The sequence below is a fragment of the Rhinichthys klamathensis genome, unplaced genomic scaffold (genome assembly GCF_029890125.1).
Source record: "Rhinichthys klamathensis goyatoka isolate OS25496 unplaced genomic scaffold, OSU_Roscu_1.1 h1tg000284l_1, whole genome shotgun sequence".
Lineage (NCBI taxonomy): Eukaryota > Metazoa > Chordata > Actinopteri > Cypriniformes > Leuciscidae > Rhinichthys > Rhinichthys klamathensis.
Window position 1 is genome coordinate 228,667 of NW_026606803.1, and position 23,834 is coordinate 252,500.

The 23,834-nt window shown below is 42.5% G+C and overlaps 3 protein-coding genes across 3 annotated transcripts in view; 2 read left to right on the top strand and 1 right to left on the bottom strand.

Moving 5' to 3' along the window:
• Nucleotides 1–1,144: 1,144 nt before the first annotated feature.
• Nucleotides 1,145–8,228, top strand: LOC130103348 (zinc finger protein OZF-like). Its single transcript, XM_056269597.1, has 2 exons — nucleotides 1,145–1,436; nucleotides 7,120–8,228. Exons 1-2 carry the CDS (start codon nucleotides 1,169–1,171, stop codon nucleotides 8,082–8,084), a joined length of 1,233 nt encoding a protein of 410 aa, XP_056125572.1. The 5' UTR covers nucleotides 1,145–1,168; the 3' UTR covers nucleotides 8,085–8,228.
• Nucleotides 8,229–13,808: 5,580 nt separating this feature from the next.
• On the top strand, nucleotides 13,809–19,314 carry LOC130103350 (zinc finger protein 184-like). Its single transcript, XM_056269598.1, has 2 exons — nucleotides 13,809–14,141; nucleotides 18,029–19,314. The coding sequence occupies exons 1-2, from the start codon at nucleotides 13,874–13,876 to the stop codon at nucleotides 18,907–18,909; spliced, it is 1,149 nt and encodes a 382-aa protein (XP_056125573.1). The 5' UTR covers nucleotides 13,809–13,873; the 3' UTR covers nucleotides 18,910–19,314.
• A 3,954-nt stretch (nucleotides 19,315–23,268) lies between these two features.
• LOC130103353 (ankyrin repeat domain-containing protein 34C) overlaps nucleotides 23,269–23,834 on the bottom strand; it is a 3,092-nt gene continuing 2,526 nt past the window's right edge. Inside the window, 1 exon segment of the mRNA XM_056269602.1 lies at nucleotides 23,269–23,834. This exon segment is cut by the window's right edge and continues 181 nt beyond it. Within this exon segment, the coding sequence (XP_056125577.1) occupies nucleotides 23,269–23,834 (566 nt within the window).

Sequence of the window (23,834 nt, forward strand, 5' to 3'; positions counted from 1 at the left end):
GAGATTTCTTAGAATTGTTACTGTGTTGATATTAGCTTCTGATGCATTTCTGCATTAAAGCCTGTTTCACACATTAATTTTGCAACATCTCCCTTTTTGCAATGTTTCCTGATGATCAAGTATGTAACAATCCCCAGGGATATTATAGTTAACTAAACCATAAAACAACTTTCTTTACTTGAAATGAAAGAAGCTTTATTTCATAAGTCATTGAATCATTCAGTCAACCCATTCGTTCAAAATGGCTGATTCTTTCTGGGACAAAGCAGAAGTGACTGAGTACGTCATTGACTTATTTATTAAAACGATTCTTCCTGAAGCTCAAACGCACTGCATAACACGAGAATGAACCTCATTGGTTCTCACACGTCACGTGCTTGAGCGTCCTTTTACCATATCTGATATTTTAGATGAATGTTTATATGTGGATAAAAGGCTAAATTCCGTCTAAATCATATAAAGCAACCGAGTCTCTTGAGAAAATTTGGATTAAACCACTCAGTTCATATGGATTAGTTTTATCTCTTTATGAATTTTTTGAAGCATTAAAGTGGTAGTTACATGGACTGTCAAGGGACTGACAGAAATCTCTCAGATTTCATTTGAAATATCTTCATTTGTGTTTGAAGATGAATGAAAGTCTTACGGGTTTGGAACGACATGCGGGTGAGTAATTAATGACAGAATTTTCTTTTTTTGGGTGAACAAATCCTTTAATGTTGAGATGCTCGCACGACAGTTTGTCCAATAACTAATGAATAAATAATATATCCAATAATAAATCTTTCACTAAAAAATAATATAAAATGTATTAAAGAAATATATAAATAAATACAAATAAATAATGACGTTTAAATAAATAAAATAAAACTTAATAGCCTATAGAGAAAATCATATACAGAAATGGTTTCATGTAAGTCTTTTCTTTAGATTTTTGACTGCACATTTAACTGTCTGTCTTGTTCAAGAAAAGTATTAATGAGGTGAAAGACTGTGTATGTGACTGTAGTATCTCTGTTCATTGCGCCTTTTCGCACAAACAAATCTCTATTTTGGCCCTGCATCTGCTCGCGTGTCTTTTATTTTGGCGAGCGTTTCCTAAAAGCTCCACAGTTCACCGGAAACACGTCACGCCCGGCCCGAATGAGCAGGACACAGAGAAGCAGCAATGGTGGATTGTGTTTTTCTCCATAGTAATGTAACTGCAGAGAGCTTTGATAGCGAGATGAGCTCCGCGGGGATGTTCCAGACGCAGATCTCCGCGATCATGAAGGCGGCCGCGGTGGAGATCAGTCAGTTGCTGGAGGAAGAGGCTGCAGCTCTTCATCAGGAGATCCGGAGGAGGAACCAGGAGATCCAGGGACTGAAGACTAAACTACTGAGAGTCACTGCAGAGAGATGCTCTGTCGGCGTACAGGTGGAGCTCATGGACACGAGTGAGTCTGAGCTGGTGACTTAATCATATCAAAAAACATCATACTGTGTGTGTGTGTGTATGAGAGAGAGAATGTGTTTGGTGGGGGTGTGTATATATATATATATATATATATATATATATATATATATATATATATATATATATATATATATACATTTATTTAAAACAATTATATGCTAACATGTATTTTTACTAATTATATTTCTATAATATTAGTTTTTTTAATAAATGTATATTACCATATTTTTTTATTGTATTTATTTTAATATATAAATATAGAATGGTTTTATATGGTGACTTTTATATTTATGTTAAAACTGATAATATAGAAATATAATACAATATATTAATATTATTGAAATAATGTATAAAATAATATTTGAAATATGTTACTTTTCTGTAATATTAGTAAAAAATAATAAGTATAACATTTGTAAAATGCATGTGTATAAAAAAAAATTTTATTATTGAAAACTGGTGATGTTTATTATATTTATGTATTATATATTTATTAAGTTTTTAACTAAATTATAATGTCTTTTTCTTTTTTTTTCTTTTTTTTTAGACGTATGTATTGTAGGAGCTACTGTTACTTTCACTGTTCATATCATTGCATATCATTCATATTTCGACTTTAATTTAGTAGTACAGTGACTATTTTGAGCTGCTCCAGCAAAGCTCAACCAGCTCTGTCTTCAATGTTAATGTAACAAAAGAAAAAGACAGCAACAGGAATATTAGGCTGCTTTCACTTTAAGAGCTGCACGTATCCAACAAACTGTTACACATGTGATTTTCTTTTCAACTGTTTACGTTCACTTAAGACATAACCGACTATGTTTCACAAGGATAATTGCCTATACGGGCATTTTTACATAATTTGTTTTTTTCTGTCTAAGCCCAAGAAGATACGAAAGAGAACTCGATTTAATAGGCCATTGGCGCACTGTCTGAGAGTCAGCTTTCTGGACGCATGCTCTGGGAAAACGTCATGTGATAACTGTAACGCCTTCCTGTAATAATGTAGGGAACCACTCGTTATACATAAATCATTTGATGTGTGCTGAGTGAATGATCAGCAATCAATAACATGCAACAGAAATGCGCTCTCTCTCTTTAACGTCAGTTAACGTAATATGCTCCTCATTTTACTTTCTTTGCTATTGCCATATCCGATCGAACTACGAACTTTCCAGTGATGTCTGTGAAAAAGGCATGTGTGCTCGACTAGCTCGCGCGTCTGTTCCGCTGCACGCTCAATCCACTCCGTGTTTCGCTTATCAGCTTGCGCACAGTAGCTATACAGGCGTAAATATTTACTTCAAAGACATCTGTAGAACGTTCACAGATAGATAGAGTTGTCAAAAAGTATCAGAAACATATTTTGAGCGCGTCAACACAATGGCCAATCAGAGCCGTTTAAGAATCCATTCAACAGCGCTCAAATTGCTAGAGGGAAATGCTGGTATCGTCACATTTAAAAAATTTCAGTACCAACTTGGTACCAAAGTCAGTACTTTTTACAACTCTACAGATAGAAATGACAAAGAAGTCTGAGTGGCGAGCAAACACTCCCAGAAAAAGAAACTCTGTCGGCAAAATGCCTCGTATAATCACAACATAAACAGTCCAAACACAATCAGTGCATGAGTGTCTCTCTCCCTGTCCCAGGTCTGTGGGGAGCTTATATCCCACCTCTCCGCCAATTACTGGAATTAGAGACGGGTGTTGGTTATCATGCACTTGACCTCCTTATCCCGCTCGTCTCCACACTCGTTCTCCCGCTGCAGACTTCTCATTCCCACGCCCCCCTCGCCACAACGTCCACCACTCGACCACCCCCCATCCATTTCTAGAGAGCAAGTCGCCTACAGCCATCTACGCCTCCGACATGTGGACTACCTTGAACTTAAATGGCTGTAAAGCTAAATGCTTACGGGTGATCCACGTGTTGGAGTCCTTCATACGGTGGAGCCACTAGAGGGGCGAATGGTCCGAACAGAGATTCCCATCCCAGGAGGTAATAACGGAGGGTGAGGACGACCAAACGCTCTTTTCCAATGATGCTGTATCTTGTATCTCTGTTTGAGAGCTTTCGACTCAGATTCAGCACTGGCCCACCGCTGACAGAGCAACCTTTACCTTGGGCCTGTTGGCACAGCTCTGTCCACTGGACTGGTTCTGGTCCTTATTTAGTGAGATCAGTCAGCGGGCTGGTGAATAATAATAAGGAATAAATATCTCCTATAATATCCCACCAGCCCCAGTAACTGTCTCACCTCCTTTTTGGTTTTGGGACTTATGCAGTTTTATCAATTATCGTCTTATCAATTTGGGGAAGCACCTGCCCATGTCCCAAGTGAAAGCCCATATACTGTGCTCCACACCTTCACACGCCCAATTGCACACTTCCGCTGGTTCGCTGTGAGTCCAGCTATCTGAGGATAGCGAGTAGATGTTCCAGATGCCAATCATGACTTTATATGATAATGTTGTCAAGGTAGGCAGTGGCATCCGCAGAATGAGGCGGGAGGATTTTGTCCATGAGACGGTGAAAGGTGGTGGGAGCCCCGAACAACCCGAACGGAAGAGGAATAAATTGGTGTAATCCGAATGGCGCTGTGAAGGCTATTTTTCTTTTTGGTAATGGCGATAAGGGTATCTGCCAGTACCCTTTTGTCAAATCCAGTGTCGAGTAAAAGCAAACCGAACCTAACCGATAAAGCAGCTCATCAACACAGGGCATTGGATAAGCGTCGAATTTTGACACAGAAACGGACAGAGCCGTCCGTTTGGGTACTAAAACTGTCTGGCTCGCCCAGTCGCTATGCGATTCTTCTATTACTCTAAACTCTAGCATGGCCTGTGTTCAGGTAAACGATAGGGATGGCTGTGTGCCACTTCCCCGGGGACTGTTTCGATACGGTGCTGTATGAGGTCTGTGCGACCAGGCAGGGGTGAAAACATCTGCAAAATCTGCTTGCAACTTTGCTAAATCAGTGATCTGCAGTGGCGAGAGATGATCTCCCCCCGGGAGCAAAGCGAGCGGACTGGTTTTGACAGCTGCTGCTGGTCCGAGATCTTCCTCTGTCGGAACGGCTGTTGCTAACTCAACCGACCTCACCTCATTCCAGCGTTTTAAAAGATGACATATAAATAAATTTGACATGAATCCCTCCTGTCTGTATAATTGAGATCCCCAACTCACCGTGCAACCACAAAAGTTCCTTGCCACTTCGCGAGTGCGAAGTGGCATGCCCAACAACTTGGAACTGGATGTTAGAAGTAATAAAAGCACTCCCGCTGTAAATTGATGCTGTTGCGTATCCCTGTTGTACAGCTGACTTTGTCTGTCTAGTGCCTGGAGCAAATTCTCCATGGAGAGCCGCCCAATGTGTGGAGTTTTGCTCAGAGGTCCATGACATACTGAATTTCACTACGGCTGTTTGAAGTTCCCTCCTACCAAGCCTCTTTAAAGCCAAGTACACCAAGCCATCAGGCAGCGTAGGGCCATTTTTGAGCCTCGGCCGACTTTTCGGTGTGTTCCACACCGATGGCTCTAGGGTTTGTTTGCACCGTTGATTCTAGTCGGATGTCAGTTTTTTTTTTGGCTGATTCAACATGTAGAATCAGCGTTGGGCCGTTGGTGAGAGAAAGAACTCTGATTGTCTGTTCAGTTTAGCAAACAAGTCAGTGCACGAGAATAAGAGCAAAAGTGATGAAAGCAAGCAAAAAAGTCATGACGGCACAGAGCAAATGCTGTTCTAATTTTACGTGATATTACCTGAGCATTCTTTTACCGATATTTTCATAATAACATGAGTGGAGTGGAATAAAGAACGTGATCTGCATGATTGATATTCAAAACGGTATGCAAGCACTGCTTTGTTTATGGTTTGTATACCTGGAGTCTTAGTTTTACTTTCCCTGTTTGATTGGCGAATATATCTGCTTAAATAGACAGTTATCTCCTTTACACGCAAGCGCAGAAGTAGTCCTTTCAGTGTGATCAAGCACAAATTTGTTTCCCCAACGCGAGGCGACAACACAGTCAGCTTTCATCAGTGCTAGTTCTTTGGCGTTGATTTGGTGTGTCCCTACCTTAATGACATCAAGCACCCCACAGGGCTGACGGCCATAGAGAAGGTTAAATGGGTAAAACCCATTAGAGGCTTGTGGAACCTCCAGTCACAGCGAACAACAGGGGCTCAAGCCACTTATTCAAATTTTTGCCGTCGTCTTTTATGATTTTATGAACCATGGACAAAGTGTGATTTAAATGTTCCACCTAGCCGTTTGTTTTTCTGGTGATCGACGCTGGTGCACATCATTGTGCCCTGATCAGTGAGAATCTCTTTGGGGATTCCCACTCGGGAGATAATGTGAAACGGCGTGTCCGCCACAGTATTTGCAGAAAGGAATCGTAATGGCACTGCTTCCGGATATCATGTTACACCACCACCAAAGACTCACATGTATCCCCCTTAATACTCACAGGTATTTGGTTCTGCCCAGCTTGATCGGGGACAGCCCACAGGGAATCGGGGACCCGGATCAACATTCCAAACTCCATTACTGGACACCAGTCCTAGAAATGACCCGGGTCCCCACATCTCCAGCAGGCCCCCTCGTGTTGCAGATCTAGCCCCTTGGAAAAAACGTCTGTAGGCGTGTTACTTCGTTACCTGGGAGAAGGAATAGGACAAGAGAGAGCAGAAAGAGATTGAGAGGGGTTTGAGAGAGAGAGATTAGGGAGGGGCATGCCGACCCCGGGGCATGGCACCAGATGATCCTCAGCCAGCTGGATGGCCAGATTCAGTGACGCCAGGCAGTGGCCCTGGACCTACTCAGCCGTTCCTCGTGGAAGCCGAGCAATGAACTGCTCCAGTGCGGCAAGTGTCTCTGAGCTGTTAGGCCATGACAAAAGGCCAGCTCCACTGAGAGGAAGCACTGACAATGTTGTTCAGGGAAGCACCCAACCTGTTGAAGGATGACCCACTTTAGATTGTCATAGGCCATGAGGTTCACTACAGGTACCTGTTGGTCTGCCACCTGTGCCTCCCCGGACAGCAGTGGGATCAGGCGCACCGGCCATTGGGTGCGCGCCCACCCACATGCCTCTTATTTCAAAGAGGTCCACAAACTCCTTTGGGTGGTCCTGTGGACCCATCTTCGCCAGCGGGACACTGTCGGCACACTGCCTCGTATAATCACAACATAAACGGTCCTAACACAAAAGTGCACGAGTCTCTCTCTCCCTGTCCCAGATCTGTGGGGAACTTATATCCCACCTCTCCGCCAATCACTGGAATTAGAGACGGGTGTTGGTTATCATGTACCTGACCTCATTATCCCGCTCGTCTTCACACTCATTCCCCCGCTGCAGACTTCTCATTCCCACGCCCCCCTCACCACAACATCCTTCTCTGATATATCCATTCTGTTCTCTGTTTGCGAACAATAAACATCACCAGTTTTCAAAAAATATTTCAGTTTTAATAATTATCAAACTATTTTTGCATCAAGTAATATGGTTCATTAGCCTAGTTATTGTAACAGCTTGATGTATTAACATGAAATTCAACTAATACTGACATGCATATAGATTTTAGACTAGGAACTATTTGTTTAGTTGTAGAATTTGAATTAAAACGTCTTATTGACATATGACTTCTCGACAGGTGTAACGGCTCATTCGCGGGAAGCTCAGACTGATCCTCGCAGCCAGGAAAAGGTTGTTGTGAAGAATCTCTCAGAGGAGAGAGCTCACTTTTCACATGCGGCGGATTTGAATTCACAGCTTTTGAAACAAGAAGAGTCTATATCGCCGCTGAAGGAACCGGAGGAAGAGAAGCTCAGTGGACTGGCGTTTGAGATGAAGATCGAACAGGTGGAAGAACTTGTGGATCAGACACTGAGTCGAGTAGAGGCAAAGCAGAAGTGTAAAGGACAAAACCACTGCCATGATGGAAACACTTGTTTATGGTGTTCCGGGAAAGTGTTTGACCATCTGGAAAGTGGTATGGAGTCAGAACAACATTCCCAGAATTTTACAGATCCATATGGGATGGAGGATTCGATTACTGCGTCGACTCAGTCTGGTTTATTTGCTGTTCTGCAGAACGAGAGCTTTGGTGTTGCAGACATTGAATACGACTTGAATCTTCAGGATTCCCATAGAAGCTCACCCAGCACGAGCGAGTCTGACTCGACGCCGTTCAACACACTCCCATCCTCACATTCAAGCTCGTGTTTGCCCAAAACGCTCCCAAAGAGTCTGAATGCCGGCAAGCACACAGGACCCAAACCCTTCCGATGTGAGGAGTGTGGGAAAGGCTTCCCACAGAGGGGGCGGCTATTAACACACAAACTAGTGCACACGAACGAAAAACCCTTCCGATGTGAAGAGTGCGGGAAAGGCTTCACACAGAGGAAGCGGCTTTTAACACACAGACTAGTGCACACGGGTGAGAAACCCTTCCGATGTGAGGAGTGCGGGAAAGGCTTCACACAGAGGAAGCGGCTTTTAACACACAAACTAGTGCACACGGGTGAGAAACCCTTCCGCTGTCAGCTGTGCGGTAAAACCTTCTCCAGACAGGACAGCTGTCTCAGACACATGCGCTTGCACAGCGGACAGAGATGATGAACAGGGACACGACCACACAAAGTGAGATTTCTTAGAATTGTAACTGTTGATATTAGCTTCTGTTGCATATCGTCATTAAGGCCTTGTGGCGATCAGGACGAGGCCGAGGGCCGGGAGAGAATGGTTCGAGGCCAGTGGCGTGATTGCCTGCGCGACGCATCGGTCTCGTATCTCTTATGGAGGAGCGGAAGCATAAAAGGAGGAGCAACGACAGTGAAGGAAGAGAGAGGACAGGCCTGGATTTATATTTTTGTTTTATTATGTGTGGCGGCAGTCGTCCGTGAGGGGCTGCCATCTCCATCTTTTGTTTTGTATTTGTTTTTTTTATTATTAAAGTGTGTGTTAAACGTTCGCTGGTTCCCGCCTCCTCCTTCCCATAACAACGAACTGTGTTACAGGCCTCTTTTACACATCTTACACATTTATTATGCAACGTCTCTCTTGCCATGAAAATACTGTTTCATGATGAACAAGTTTGTAACAATTCCCAAGGTTATTATAGTTAACTAAACCATAAAACAACTTTCGTTACTTGAAATGAAAGAAGCTTTAATTGAAATAAAATATTTTTTATTAAAAAAAAGTATTTCGGCTAGTTCCCAGGTAAACATTTCTGTTATGTTTGCAATGTTACCTCATCTTTCGCTCTATTTGTATTTGTCTATTTGTAAACACATTATAAGTCTTTAACCAGAACTACTGTATTGTTATGATCATGAACGAAAACAAAAACAGCATTCAATTTTCGTCTCTCAGTCCCTCGGCTAAAATTAAATGATACTAAAACTGACTTAACGTGTGAGTCATTGAATCATTCAGTCAACCAATCCGTTCAAAATGACTGATTCATTCAGGGACAAAGCAGAAGTGACTGAGTGAGTCGGTGACTTATTCATTAAAACTATTCTTGTAGAAGCTCAAACGTGCTGCGTAACACGAGAATGAACCTCATTGGTTCTTGCTGAAGCTCAAACGTGCTGCGTAACACGAGAATGAACCTCATTGGTTCTTGCTGAAGCTCAAACGTGCTGCGTAACACGAGAATGATCCTCATTGGTTCTTGCTGAAGCTCAAACGTGCTGCGTAACACAAGAAAGATCCTCATTGGTTCTTGCAGAAGCTCAAACGTGCTGCGTAACACAAGAAAGATCCTCATTGGTTCTTGCAGAAGCTCAAACGTGCTGCGTAACACGAGAATGAACCTCATTGGTTCTTGCTGAAGCTCAAACGTGCTGCGTAACACGAGAATGATCCTCATTGGTTCTTGCTGAAGCTCAAACGTGCTGCGTGACATGAGAATGAACCTCATTGGTTCTTGCTGAAGCTCAAACGTGCTGCGTAACACGAGAATGAACCTCATTGGTTCTTGCTGAAGCTCAAACGTGCTGCGTAACACGAGAATGATCCTCATTGGTTCTTGCTGAAGCTCAAACGTGCTGCGTAACACGAGAATGATCCTCATTGGTTCTTGCTGAAGCTCAAACGTGCTGCGTAACACGAGAATGATCCTCATTGGTTCTTGCTGAAGCTCAAACGTGCTGCGTAACACGAGAATGAACCTCATTGGTTCTTGCTGAAGCTCAAACGTGCTGCGTAACACGAGAATGATCCTCATTGGTTCTTGCTGAAGCTCAAACGTGCTGCGTGACATGAGAATGAACCTCATTGGTTCTCGCTGAAGCTCAAACGTGCTGCGTAACACGAGAATGATCCTCATTGGTTCTTGCTGAAGCTCAAACGTGCTGCGTGACATGAGAATGAACCTCATTGGTTCTTGCTGAAGCTCAAACGTGCTGCGTAACACGAGAATGAACCTCATTGGTTCTTGCTGAAGCTCAAACGTGCTGCGTAACACGAGAATGATCCTCATTGGTTCTTGCTGAAGCTCAAACGTGCTGCGTAACACGAGAATGATCCTCATTGGTTCTTGCTGAAGCTCAAACGTGCTGCGTAACACGAGAATGATCCTCATTGGTTCTTGCTGAAGCTCAAACGTGCTGCGTAACACGAGAATGAACCTCATTGGTTCTTGCTGAAGCTCAAACGTGCTGCGTAACACGAGAATGAACCTCATTGGTTCTTGCTGAAGCTCAAACGTGCTGCGTAACACGAGAATGAACCTCATTGGTTCTTGCTGAAGCTCAAACGTGCTGCGTAACACGAGAATGAACCTCATTGGTTCTCGCTGAAGCTCAAACGTGCTGCGTAACACGAGAATGAACCTCATTGGTTCTTGCCGAAGCTCAAACGTGCTGCGTAACACGAGAATGATCCTCATTGGTTCTTGCTGAAGCTCAAACGTGCTGCGTAACACGAGAATGAACCTCATTGGTTCTTGCTGAAGCTCAAACGTGCTGCGTAACACGAGAATGAACCTCATTGGTTCTTGCTGAAGCTCAAACGTGCTGCGTAACACGAGAATGATCCTCATTGGTTCTTGCAGAAGCTCAAACGTGCTGCGTAACACGAGAATGAACCTCATTGGTTCTTGCTGAAGCTCAAACGTGCTGCGTAACACGAGAATGAACCTCATTGGTTCTTGCTGAAGCTCAAACGTGCTGCGTAACACGAGAATGAACCTCATTGGTTCTTGCTGAAGCTCAAACGTGCTGCGTAACACGAGAATGATCCTCATTGGTTCTTGCAGAAGCTCAAACGTGCTGCGTAACACGAGAATGAACCTCATTGGTTCTTGCTGAAGCTCAAACGTGCTGCGTAACACGAGAATGAACCTCATTGGTTCTCGCTGAAGCTCAAACGTGCTGCGTAACACGAGAATGAACCTCATTGGTTCTTGCCGAAGCTCAAACGTGCTGCGTAACACGAGAATGATCCTCATTGGTTCTTGCTGAAGCTCAAACGTGCTGCGTAACACGAGAATGAACCTCATTGGTTCTTGCTGAAGCTCAAACGTGCTGCGTAACACGAGAATGAACCTCATTGGTTCTTGCTGAAGCTCAAACGTGCTGCGTAACACGAGAATGATCCTCATTGGTTCTTGCAGAAGCTCAAACGTGCTGCGTAACACGAGAATGAACCTCATTGGTTCTTGCTGAAGCTCAAACGTGCTGCGTAACACGAGAATGAACCTCATTGGTTCTTGCTGAAGCTCAAACGTGCTGCGTAACACGAGAATGAACCTCATTGGTTCTTGCTGAAGCTCAAACGTGCTGCGTAACACGAGAATGATCCTCATTGGTTCTTGCAGAAGCTCAAACGTGCTGCGTAACACGAGAATGAACCTCATTGGTTCTTGCAGAAGCTCAAACGTGCTGCGTAACACGAGAATGAACCTCATTGGTTCTTGCTGAAGCTCAAACGTGCTGCGTAACACGAGAATGAACCTCATTGGTTCTTGCAGAAGCTCAAACGTGCTGCGTAACACGAGAATGAACCTCATTGGTTCTTGCTGAAGCTCAAACGTGCTGCGTAACACGAGAATGATCCTCATTGGTTCTTGCAGAAGCTCAAACGTGCTGCGTAACACGAGAATGAACCTCATTGGTTCTTGCTGAAGCTCAAACGTGCTGCGTAACACGAGAATGATCCTCATTGGTTCTTGCTGAAGCTCAAACGTGCTGCGTAACACGAGAATGAACCTCATTGGTTCTTGCAGAAGCTCAAACGTGCTGCGTAACACGAGAATGAACCTCATTGGTTCTTGCTGAAGCTCAAACGTGCTGCGTAACACGAGAATGATCCTCATTGGTTCTTGCTGAAGCTCAAACGTGCTGCGTAACACGAGAATGATCCTCATTGGTTCTTGCAGAAGCTCAAACGTGCTGCGTAACACGAGAATGATCCTCATTGGTTCTTGCTGAAGCTCAAACGTGCTGCGTAACACGAGAATGAACCTCATTGGTTCTTGCTGAAGCTCAAACGTGCTGCGTAACACGAGAATGAACCTCATTGGTTCTTGCTGAAGCTCAAACGTGCTGCGTAACACGAGAATGAACCTCATTGGTTCTTGCTGAAGCTCAAACGTGCTGCGTAACACGAGAATGAACCTCATTGGTTCTTGCTGAAGCTCAAACGTGCTGCGTAACACGAGAATGAACCTCATTGGTTCTCGCTGAAGCTCAAACGTGCTGCGTAACTCGAGAATGATCCTCATTGGTTCTTGCTGAAGCTCAAACGTGCTGCGTAACACAAGAAAGATCCTCATTGGTTCTTGCAGAAGCTCAAACGTGCTGCGTAACACAAGAAAGATCCTCATTGGTTCTTGCAGAAGCTCAAACGTGCTGCGTAACACGAGAATGAACCTCATTGGTTCTTGCTGAAGCTCAAACGTGCTGCGTAACACGAGAATGAACCTCATTGGTTCTTGCTGAAGCTCAAACGTGCTGCGTAACACAAGAAAGATCCTCATTGGTTCTTGCAGAAGCTCAAACGTGCTGCGTAACACAAGAAAGATCCTCATTGGTTCTTGCTGAAGCTCAAACGTGCTGCGTAACACGAGAATGAACCTCATTGTTACTTGTTGAACTCGTTGGTTCTCACTCGTCAAGTCAACATGCTTGAGCTTCCTTTTACCATATCTGATGTTGTAACAGCCACCTAGTGTTAAGTAGTGTTCATGACATGAATGTTGATATGCTTTTAAGATGACTTCTTCTATGGCCCAATCCCAAATGGCACACTTCGTGAGACCGCAGTGTGTCCCATTTGTCATTTTTAGATCTCAGAAGGGTGCTCGCGAGCCTTGATGCGCACTTTTGCCGAGCCCGCGCTGATGCGGACTCCACAGCAGACTTCTTCCCGACATTCAAAGCGGCGTTACGTCGCGAAAGTGCGGACTCAGAGGAAGACCGCGAGTGCTTAGGGTTCCATTTGGGACAGGGCCGAAGGCGTACCTTATTGTATGCTGCTGTTCTTATGTGAGCGCGTACGCACAGTGACCGCTCTATCGCTGTCTGCTGTTTTATTACAATGTGTTTACTTCCACTTTTATTTGTAGCGTGTTTCGGAGTGTTTTCTTTTCCCTGTTAACATTCGCTTTTTGACATGTATGTGAAGAGTGTGCTTAACTGAAAGGAAACATCTATAAAAGACTCGGGGAACTACCAGTCTTTCCTATTCTTCATCTGGGCAGTCTTCAAACTCTGGCAGACGTTACAATGTGTGCATTGATGTTTATAAAATTTTGATTAAACAACTCAGTTCATATGGATTAGTTTTACGATCTCTATGAACTTTATAAAGCATCTAAGTGCGTTAAACTTAAGCAGTTTCATGGACTCTCTCAGAAATCTCTTAGATTTCATTTAAAATATCTTCATTTGTGTTTGAAGATGAACGAAAGTCTTACGGGTCTGGAACGACATACGGGTGAGTAATTAATGACAGAATTTTATTTTTTTGGGTGAACAAATCCTTTAATGTTGAGATGCTCGCACGACAGTATCATGTCCAATAACTAATAAAGAAATAAGAATAAGAAATGTTTAAACTACAGTACAACAGTATGTCAAAGTGTATATAAATAAATTACGTTTAAATAAAATAAAACTTAATATTGAGAAAATCATATAGGCTACAGATTTGTCTTAATGTAAGTCGTCTGTAACGTTTTTTGTCTGTCTTGTTGAAGAAAAGTATTAATGAGGTGAAAGACTGTGTATGTGACTGTAGTATCTCTGTTCATTGCGCCTTTTCGCACAAACAAATCTCTATTTTGGCCCTGCATCTGCTCGCGTGTCTTTTATTTTGACGAGCGTTTCCTAAAAGCTCCACAGTTCACCGGAAACACGTCACGCCCCGAATGAGCAGGACCCAGAGAAGCAGCAATGGTGGATTATGTTTTTCTACATAGTAATGTAACTGCAGAGAGCTTTGATAGCGAGATGAGCTCCGCGGGGATGTTCCAGACGCAGATCTCCGCGATCATGAAGGCGGCCGCGGTGGAGATCAGTCAGTTGCTGGAGGAAGAGGCTGCAGCTCTTCATCAGGAGATCCGGAGGAGGAACCAGGAGATCCAGGGACTGAAGACTAAACTACTGAGAGTCACTGCAGAGAGATGCTCTGTCGGCGTACAGGTGGAGCTCATGGACACGAGTGAGTCTGAGCTGGTGACTTAATCATATCAAAAAACATCATACTGTGTGTGTGTGTATGTGTATGAGAGAGAGAGAGAAAGCGCGCGCGTGTGTGTGTGTGGTTTGGAGTGGGGGGGGGGGTGGAGTATTTCTATAAATATAATAACAATTCAATGCTGATATATATAAATACATATATATATATATATATATATATATATATATATATATTACATCATATTTCTATAATATTAGTTTTTATATAAATATAAAAATCACCATTATATCATGGTGAATAGAATCCCCACAACAGCACAAATCTCCAAAACAATATATACAGTAGTCAACATTTGAAGTGGATCAATAAGGTTAATCAAAATGGTATAGAACGGGTATTGTTCAAAATTCATGTATAACTTTTGATGAAAGGTTTTTATCCACTTCAAATGTTGACTACTGTATATTACTGCATTGTTTATTATATTTACTTTAATATATAAATAAATATATATATTTAATATAGAATATTTTATATATATATATAGTGACTTTTATATTTGTTAAAACTAATATTATAGAAATATAATACAATATAATTAAATATAATGAAATGTTTTTATATAAAAAATATATTTGAAATGTAATATTAGTAAAAAATAAGTATAACATTTGTAATATGAATATATTATAATTATTAAAATTGAATTATTTTTTGAAAACTGGTAATTTATTATATTTATGTTAAAAAATATTTTACAATAAAATATTGTTCTTAAAATGTTTAACTTTTTCTCTAAATAATTATTTATTAAAAAATGTATACTTATGTATGTTGGAGCTGCTGTTACTTTCACTGTTCATATTATTGATCTATCATATTTTGACTTTAATTTAATAGTACAGTAAATATTTAGAGCTGCTTCAGCAAAGCTCAACCAGTCAAGAGCAGTGAGTGATTTTCGCTGTCTTTCATTGTTACATTAACATTGAAGACAAAGACAGCAGCAGCAATATTAGGCTGCTGTCACTTTAAGAGCTGCACGTATCCAACAAACTGTTACACGTCTTCTTTTCAAAGCCATTCGGCCTGCAACCCCCCCCCAATGGGGGGCATTTCTAGAGAGCAAGTCGCCTACAGCCATCTACGCCTTCCACCGGTGAACCACCTTGAACTTAAATGGCTGTAAAGCTAAATGCTTACGGGTGATCCACGTGTTGGAGTCCTTCATACGGTGGAGCCACTAGAGGTGCGAATGGTCCGAACAGAGATTCCCATCCCAGGAGGTAATAACGGATGGTGAGGACGGCCAAACGCTCTTTTTCAATGGTACTGTATCTGGTCTCTCTGTTTGAGAGCTTTCGACTCAGATTCAGCACTGGCCGCTCCTCCGACCACCTGCGACAGGACTGCACCCCAGCCCCATGTCCGACGCGTCTGTCAGCAACAAAAAATGGAGATCTAAGTTAGGAGAGTGTAAGAGTGGGCCGCCACACAGGGCAGCCTTTACTTTGGTTAGGGCCTGTTGGCACAGCTCTGTCCACTGGACTGGTTCTGGTGGTTCCTTATTTAGTGAGATCAGTCAGCGGACTGGTGAGTGCCGAATAATTAGGAATAAATATCTCCTATAATATCCCACCAGAACCAGTAACTGTCTCGCCTCCTTTTTGGTCTTGGGACTTCAGCAGTTTTATCAGTTATCGTCTTATCAATTTGGGGACGCACCTGCCCATGTCCCAAGTGAAAACCCAGATAACGTACCTTCACACGCCCAATTGCACACTTTCGCTGGTTCGCTGTGAGTCCAGCTATCTGACGATAGCGCGTAGATGTTCCAGATGCCAATCATGACTTTATATGATAATGTTGTCAAGGTAGGGAGTGGCATCCGCGGAATGAGGCTTTGACAGCTGCTGCTGGTCCGAGATCGTCCTCTGTCGGAACGGCTGCTGCTAACTCAACCGACCTCACCCCATTCCAGCCTTTTAAAAGATTGAGATGATAAATTTGACATGACTCACCCCTGTCTGTTGATCTTACCTCATAATCCAGATCCCCAACTCACCGTGCAACCACAAAAGTTCCTTGCCTTAGAACTTAGATCTAGATGCTGTTGCGTTCCTTTGTTGTACAGCTGACTTTGTCTGTCCTGTGCTTTGAGCAAATTCTCCATGGAACGTGTAGAGTTTTTCCTCAGAGGTCCATGACTTACTAAATTTCATTATGGCTGTTTGAAGGCCCCTCCTACCAAGCCTCTTTAAAGCGAAGCACACCAAGCCAACGGGCAGCCATCTGGCAGAGACGGGCTGTTTTTAAGCATTGGCCGACATGTTCCGCACCGTTGACTCAAGTGGGATGTTGTTTTTTTGCCAATTCTACATGTAGTATCAGTGTTGGGCCATCGGTGAGAGAGAGAACTCTGATTGGCTGTTTGATCATCCAACTTGATCGGGGGCCGCCCACAGGGAGTCAGTGACCTGGATCAACATTCCCATCTCCATTACTGGACACCGGTCCTAGAAATGACCCGGGTCCCTGTATTTCCAGCAGGCCCCCTCGTGTCGCAGATCTAGCCCCCTGGAAATAACTTCCCCGCTGTGGGGTTCGAGGAGGCGTGTTACTTTGTTACCTGGGAACAGGAATAGGGCAAGAGAGAGCAGAAAGAGAGGGGTTGGAGAGAGAGAGATTAGGGAGGGGGATGCCGACCCCGGGGCACGGCACTAGATAATCCTCAGCCAGCTGGATGGCCTGATTCAACGATGCCGGGCGGTGACACTGGACCCACTCAGCCGTACCACGTGGCAGCCGAGCAATGAACTGCTCCATTGTTTCGGTCATCAGCCACTTGCGGCAAGTGTCCCTGTGCTGTTAGGCCTTGGCAAAAGGTCGGCTGCTGTCCCCCAGCTACACTGAGAGGAAGTGCTGACAATGCTGTTCCGGGGAGCGACCGACCCGTTGAAGGATGGCCCGCTTTAGATCGTCATAGGCCGTGAGGTTCAATACAGGTACCTGTTGCTCTGCCACCTGTGCCTCCCCGGACAGCTGTGGGATCAGGCGCACCAGCCATTGGGTAGGACCCACATGCCTCTTATTTCAAAGAGGTTCACAAACTCCTTTGGGTGGTCCTGTGGACCCATCTTCACCAGCGGGACTCGTCCGAGGTGAACTCCTGGCTGAGTAACCTCCGGATGACCCACTGGTCTTCTTCCTGCTCTTGGACCAGCAGGCAGAAACGATCCTCTTGCCCCAACCTGCGGTCCATCAGCCCCTGATGTTGAGTCTAATGAAGACTGGCAAGCGACTTGATGAGGTCCGCAAGCGGCATTGGCTGAGCTGGCTGCATGGCTTGACTTCTTCGTCTCGGGAGAACGTTCACAGATAGAAATGACGAAGTCCGAGTGGCGAGCAAACAGTCTTTATTCACTCCCAAAATCAAAAATGGAAAAGAGACTCTGTCGGCACACTGCCTCGTATAATCACAACATAAACAAACCAAACAGAAAAGTGCATGAATCTCTCTCTCCCTGTCCCAGGTCTGTGGGGATCTTATATCCCACCTCTCCGCCAATCACTGGAATTAGAGACAGATGTTATCATGTACCTGACCTCATTATCCCGTTCGTTTCCACACTCGTTCCCCCGCTGCAGACTTCTCATTCCCACGCCCCCCTCGCCACAACATTCTTCTCTGATATATCCATTCTGTTCTGTTTGCGAACAATAAACATCACCAGTTTTAAAAACATTTCAGTTTTGATCATTCTAATCAAGCTATTTTTGCTCCAAGTAATATGGTTCATTAGCCTAATGATTGTAGCGGCTATCCATATAGATTTTAGACCTGTAACTATTTGTTTAGTTGTAGAATTTGAATTAAAACGTCTTATTGACATATGACTTCTCGACAGGAGTAACGGCTCATTCGCGGGAAGCTCAGACTGATCATCCCAGCCAGGAAAAGATTGTTGTGAAGAATCTCTCAGAGGAGAGAGCTCACTTTTCACATGCGGTGGATGTGAATTCACAGCTTTTGAAACAAGAAGAGTCTATATCGCCGCTGAAGGAACCGGAGGAAGAGGAGCTCAGCGGACTGGAGTTTGAGATGAAGATCGAACAGGTGGAAGAACTTGTGGATCAGACACTGAATCAAGTTCAGGCAAAGCAGAAATTTGAAGGACAAAACCACTGCCATGATGGAAACACTCGTTTATGGTGTTCCGGGAAAGCATTCGACCATCCAGAAAGTCTTATGGAGTCAGAGCAACATTCCCAGAGTTTTACAGATCCATATGGGATGGAGGATCCGACGACCACGTCAACTCAGTCCGGTTTATTGGCTGTTCTGCAGAACGAGAGCTTTGGCGTTGCAGACATTGAATACGACTTGAATTTTCCGGATTCCCACAGACACTCACCCACAACGAGCTCATCTGACTCGACGCCGTTCAACACACTCCCATCCTCACATTCAAGCTCGTGTTTGCCCAAAACGCTCCCACAGAGTCTAAATCCCGGCAAGCACACAGGAACCAAACCCTTCCGATGTGAGGAATGTGGGAAAGGCTTTACACAGAGGACTCGGCTGTTAACACACAGACTAGTGCACACGGGTGAGAAACCCTTCCGCTGTGAGGAGTGCGGGAAAGGCTTCACACAGAGGACCCGTCTTTTAACACACAGACTAGTGCACACGGGTGAGAAACCCTTCCGCTGTCATTTTTGCGGTAAGACCTTCTCCAGACAGGACAACTGTCTCAGACACGTGCGCTTGCACAGCGGAAAGAGATGATGAACTTGGACACGATCACACACTCACACAAGGTTTTACATATCGTGTCTCAAAGTGAGATTTCTTAGAATTGTAACTGTGTTGATATTAGCTTTAGTTGCATTTCTGCATTAAGGCCTGTTACACACATCTTACACTGTTATTATGCAACTTCTCCCTTGCCATGAAAATAATGTTTCATAATGATCAAGTTTCTAACAATACCCAGGGTTATTATAGTTAAACTTAACGATAAAACAACTTTCGGTACTCAGTCCCTCAGCAAAAATGAAATGATACTGAAACCACCAGTAGGTGGCGGCAATTCATTGGCTTTGCGAGTGAGTCATTGAATCATTCACTCATCCGATTCATTCAAAACAGCTGATTCATTCAGGCACAAAGCAGAAGTGAGTCGTCGAGTCGTTCGTTCAAAAACGCAGATTCATTCGGTGACGAAACTGAATCTGTGCTGTTCTGAGACGTGCAATGGCTCTAAAGTTTAGAACTACTTTCATTGGCAAAATAGAGGAAAAAAGATCATATTGACAATATTGTGTCTAAAATGTAAGTCACTAAATAGCCTATTAACTTATTGTTTATTGAATTGTTGTCATTTGCAAACGTGCTGATATACGGGAAAAATTTTAAAATATAAATGTTTTTTAAAAATTTATACGGAGACTTTTTTTGCACCATATCTTTTTGGAAGTATTTGTTATTAATTTTGGTAGCATTTTTGCTCCAAGTCACATTATTTAATGGACCTGGGATAAAATGAACTAACATTGAACAGTTGAACTAATGTTAACAAAGGTTTATAAATACTGTAACAGATATTAAAGCATTAACTACCCTTAACTAATGCGACCTTATTGTAAAGTGTTACCAAATTTGTTAAAAAAATTATAATAAAAAACTTAAAATAAAAAAAAGCAGAAAATATAAAAATACAAACTAATTCAAAATATGAATAAAAACTATCATAGTATAATGATGGAATTCGGAAACTTTCCCCGCTCAATTTTTTTATTTTGTTAATATTAGTTCTGGTGAAAGACAAACATAAAGAGCATTGAAAGCCAAAATATTAAATTTCATGGCTGTATATTGCCTGAGTAATCCACTGTTCTGTAGAGATATGGGATCCTCAATGCATGTCCAAATTGTTGAATATAAGCCATTTCAATGGTTGAAAACCAAAAATGAGTCACTTTGCACACAGCCAATACTCATTACATTTAAAGGGCAATGTCTGAAGAATAAAATCATGTTGAAACTAGAAATGTATTTTGTTTTGTCCTATCAAAACAATTGATTGGAACATTCCTGTCCAGAGCCAAAAATCCACTGAAATGGTCATGTTGAGGCACATTAGTAGTATTACTTGCTTTCAAAAGTTTGTACATAATAATTTATATTTTAATCAGTCAGAGGTATTTGGAAGAAGGGATATTATTAATTTTAACAGCTTCTGAAGCTAGCAAGAATTTAAATCATAACTACATGTTTGAAACGAATGTCACACCTTCTAGGAAAGGGTTTTGCTTTCCTAACACATATTACCGGTATTCACATCAATAAACCATTGAAAATGGGTAAAATTCAACAATTTGAACTTGGAGCTGAATTGAGGTCCCAATATCTGTGGGATTGAACTGTATTGGGCCTTAAAAATGAAGATACCAAAAGGGAAGTTTATTAAGAACCAGAATGTAAAATCATACTGCGATATTTTTAATACTTCTTGAGTTAAAGGCATGCAAACTTTGGAAAAAGAGCATTTATGGCACTCGGACAGGAATGTTCTATGCAATTCTTTTATGGGGGGAAACAATGCATTTCTAGTTTCAACATTATTTGTTCTTCAGATATTCCACTTTAAAAGAAAAAAGTATCAGCTGTATGAAAAGTGACCCAAATCTGTTTTTTTGACCATGGAATGGCCATGTACAATTGAACGATTTACTCTTGGAGCCACATTGAGATCCCCATATCTCTGAAACTGGATCATATTGGGCCTTACAACTGAAGATATCAAAAGAAAAGTTTATTAGGAACCAGAATATAAAAGGATATTAAGATATGTTTAATACTTCTTGAGTTACAGGCATGCAAACTTTGGGGGGGAAGTCATGAAAAGTGCTTTTGCCCCATATTTGAACTGTCACGGTTGGTATATAATGCAACAAAGATTACAAAAGTCAACAGATTTCACTAATAGATCTATCAATCTCTGTGTAAAACTAAATTAATGATGCTGTCATCTTTCTTATGTAATTTTTAGCCCCCTGTAATTTGGCTCCGAATCTCAGGTCAAAATTCTCATTTTGACCCTCCTCTACAAAATAGTAATTACTTAGTAAATATTCCTCCATGAGATTTAATATTTTGCTTTTCAACACCCTTTGTTTATGTCAAAATCCGGGGACCTCTGGTTGAGTTGAACACTGCTAATCCAGATGCCAAACTTATCATTTTTAAGGAAATATTGAACATGTCATAAATTTGTTATTAATAATAATAATACACTTTATTTGTAATGTGCCGTTCTTATCCTCAAAGCGCTATTTAAAAAAAAAACAAGTGAAATAATACATAAAATATGATGATATTGTTGGACGCATGTGTGAAACAGGCCTGATGCTGAAAGCTGATGTTTCGATCTTTAATGTTTTAACATATTTACTTTAATCTGAATTTCACACTTGAAATTGTCGATCAGACGTGTTGACGTAATCATCAGGGATCTTGCTCTGTGTTTCCGGTCACAGATTTGACCCTGGATTAACCCTCAGTAATCATGACTGTATATTTGTAAAATCCTGGGTTATTTGCATATTTACGAGTTATATTTTAAGTTAATATTGACATTTGTTGGTAGGCAAGTACAGCATGTGATGCGCATGTTTTAATAACTGATCATCCATCTGTGGAAATGTTGCCTCGTGAGTCTCTCGTTACTCCAGTAACACACTTTAGTGGTTTCCGAAGGTGTGATTTTACAAAGTACATGAATATTGAAGTAAGTTCTCTTTAAGTAAAAGGTAAGTGCTGTTGAGATTATGATTCCTGTTATGATTATGATGATTGATCTGTTGGAGCCTCGCTGCGTTTGAACTTGCAGTCGTGAAACTCCAGGTTTTCTAAAGCTGTTGTCCCAGGGTTCGGGATCCATTGAGCGACGCTGTTGTTTGAATACATTTTCCTGCTCAAAGAATATGAACAATGTTTTAACATTTCATTAATGTCAGCCTGTAATGATGCACCTGTGCTGTTTATTTCTGCATCACATTCAGGTTCTTTCTCATTAAACTCTTATATTCAGATTGAACAAACTTATTAACAGCTTCATTTATGTGTGTGTGTGTGTTTGTGTGTGTGTGTGTGTGTGTGTGTGTGTGTGTGTGTGTGTGTGTGTGTGTGTGTGTGTGTGTGTGTGTGTGTGTGTGTGTGTGTGTGTGTGTGTGTGTGTGTGTGTGTGTGAGAGAGAGTGAGTGCGTGTGTGTGTGAGAGAGAGTGTGTGTGAGCGTGCATGTGTCAGTTAGTTTGTGTGTGTGTGTGAGAGACAGTGAGTGTTTGTGTGAGCGTGCATGTGTCAGTTTGTGTGTGTGTATGTGTGAGAGAGAGAGAGAGTGAGTTTGTGTGTGTGTGAGCGTGCATGTGTCAGTTTGTGTGTGTGTGTGTGTGTGTGAGAGAGAGAGTGAGTTTGTGTGTGTGTGTGTGTGTGAGCGTGCATGTGTCAGTTTGTGTGTGTAATATGTGTGAGAGAGAGTTTGTGTGTGTGTGAGCGTGCATGTGTCAGTTTGTGTGTGTGTGTGATTTTTGAATAATATCTAAAATATTATTTTGATCTCAGATTATGACATGGTCATTTCAAAGAGAACTAAGTTATTGTTATATTTTAGATTGTGGGAGTTGAAAGAGTTGCAAATTTGGTTTCATGTTGATTTATTTATTTGTAATAGCAAAAAGTCAGGATATTTTATGTTTTTGTTTATTTACATTTATTAATTTATTTAGTGGCAAAAAAATTGTAAATAACAAATCAGCAATAAGATGGCAATATTTGTTTCTATTTATTTACATTTATCAATTTATTTAGTGGAATTTTTGTTATTTATTTATTTACATTTACTAATTTATTTAGTGGCAAGTTCTCTTTTTTAGTGTCAAAATTAGTTGTGTTTTTTTTTCAGCAAAAAAGGCAGGTTTTTTGTTGTTTATTTATTTCCTTTTATTTATTTATTTATTGTATTAAAAAAACTAACAGCAAAAAGTCAGGTGATATTTTTCTTCTTTATTTATCTTCCTAAAACAGTGTTTTACAGTTTCAGGTTCATGATATCTAATGTCCGAGTTTTATTAGCGAAGGCGTGTTCACAGCGTCTCCTGGAGCTGGAGCGAGAGACGGCGTACCGGAGCGAGAGCGAGCGAGTCCCGGAGCGGCTCGTTCCCACCGGAGCGATCGGGAAGAGGAGGCAAGAGCCCGCTCATCTGCTCTCTGGACCTCCTGTTCCCCGAGCGAAGCCCGTCAGGCGGAGCCAGAAACAGCGAGCCGGTTCTGTGGACGGACGGGAACCCGAACGGCGTCCGGTGGAGGTGTGTGTCCGAGCCGGAGAGCGTGAGTTTGAGTGACGGCGCCGGGAGGAGATCCGGTAACGTGTTTCTGCGCTCCGATGGGTTCCTGAGCTTCACATCTCTTTCCTCCACTGGGAAACCTCTGCGAAGTGAGTGTTTATCCTGTTCTCCCTCTTCGACGGCGTCTTCCAGGCTCTTCTCGTAGGCGTGGCTGAGAGCCGCCAGGTTCTGGATGGCGAGCCACGGTTCGGACCGCAGCCGGCTTCTGCTCCGCGCCGGAGATCCGTCGGCTCGGAAACTAAAGATGTTTTCGCCGTCGGAGTTCGGAGAGTTGGTGTTGAGCTCGATGTCCGAGGGAGACATGC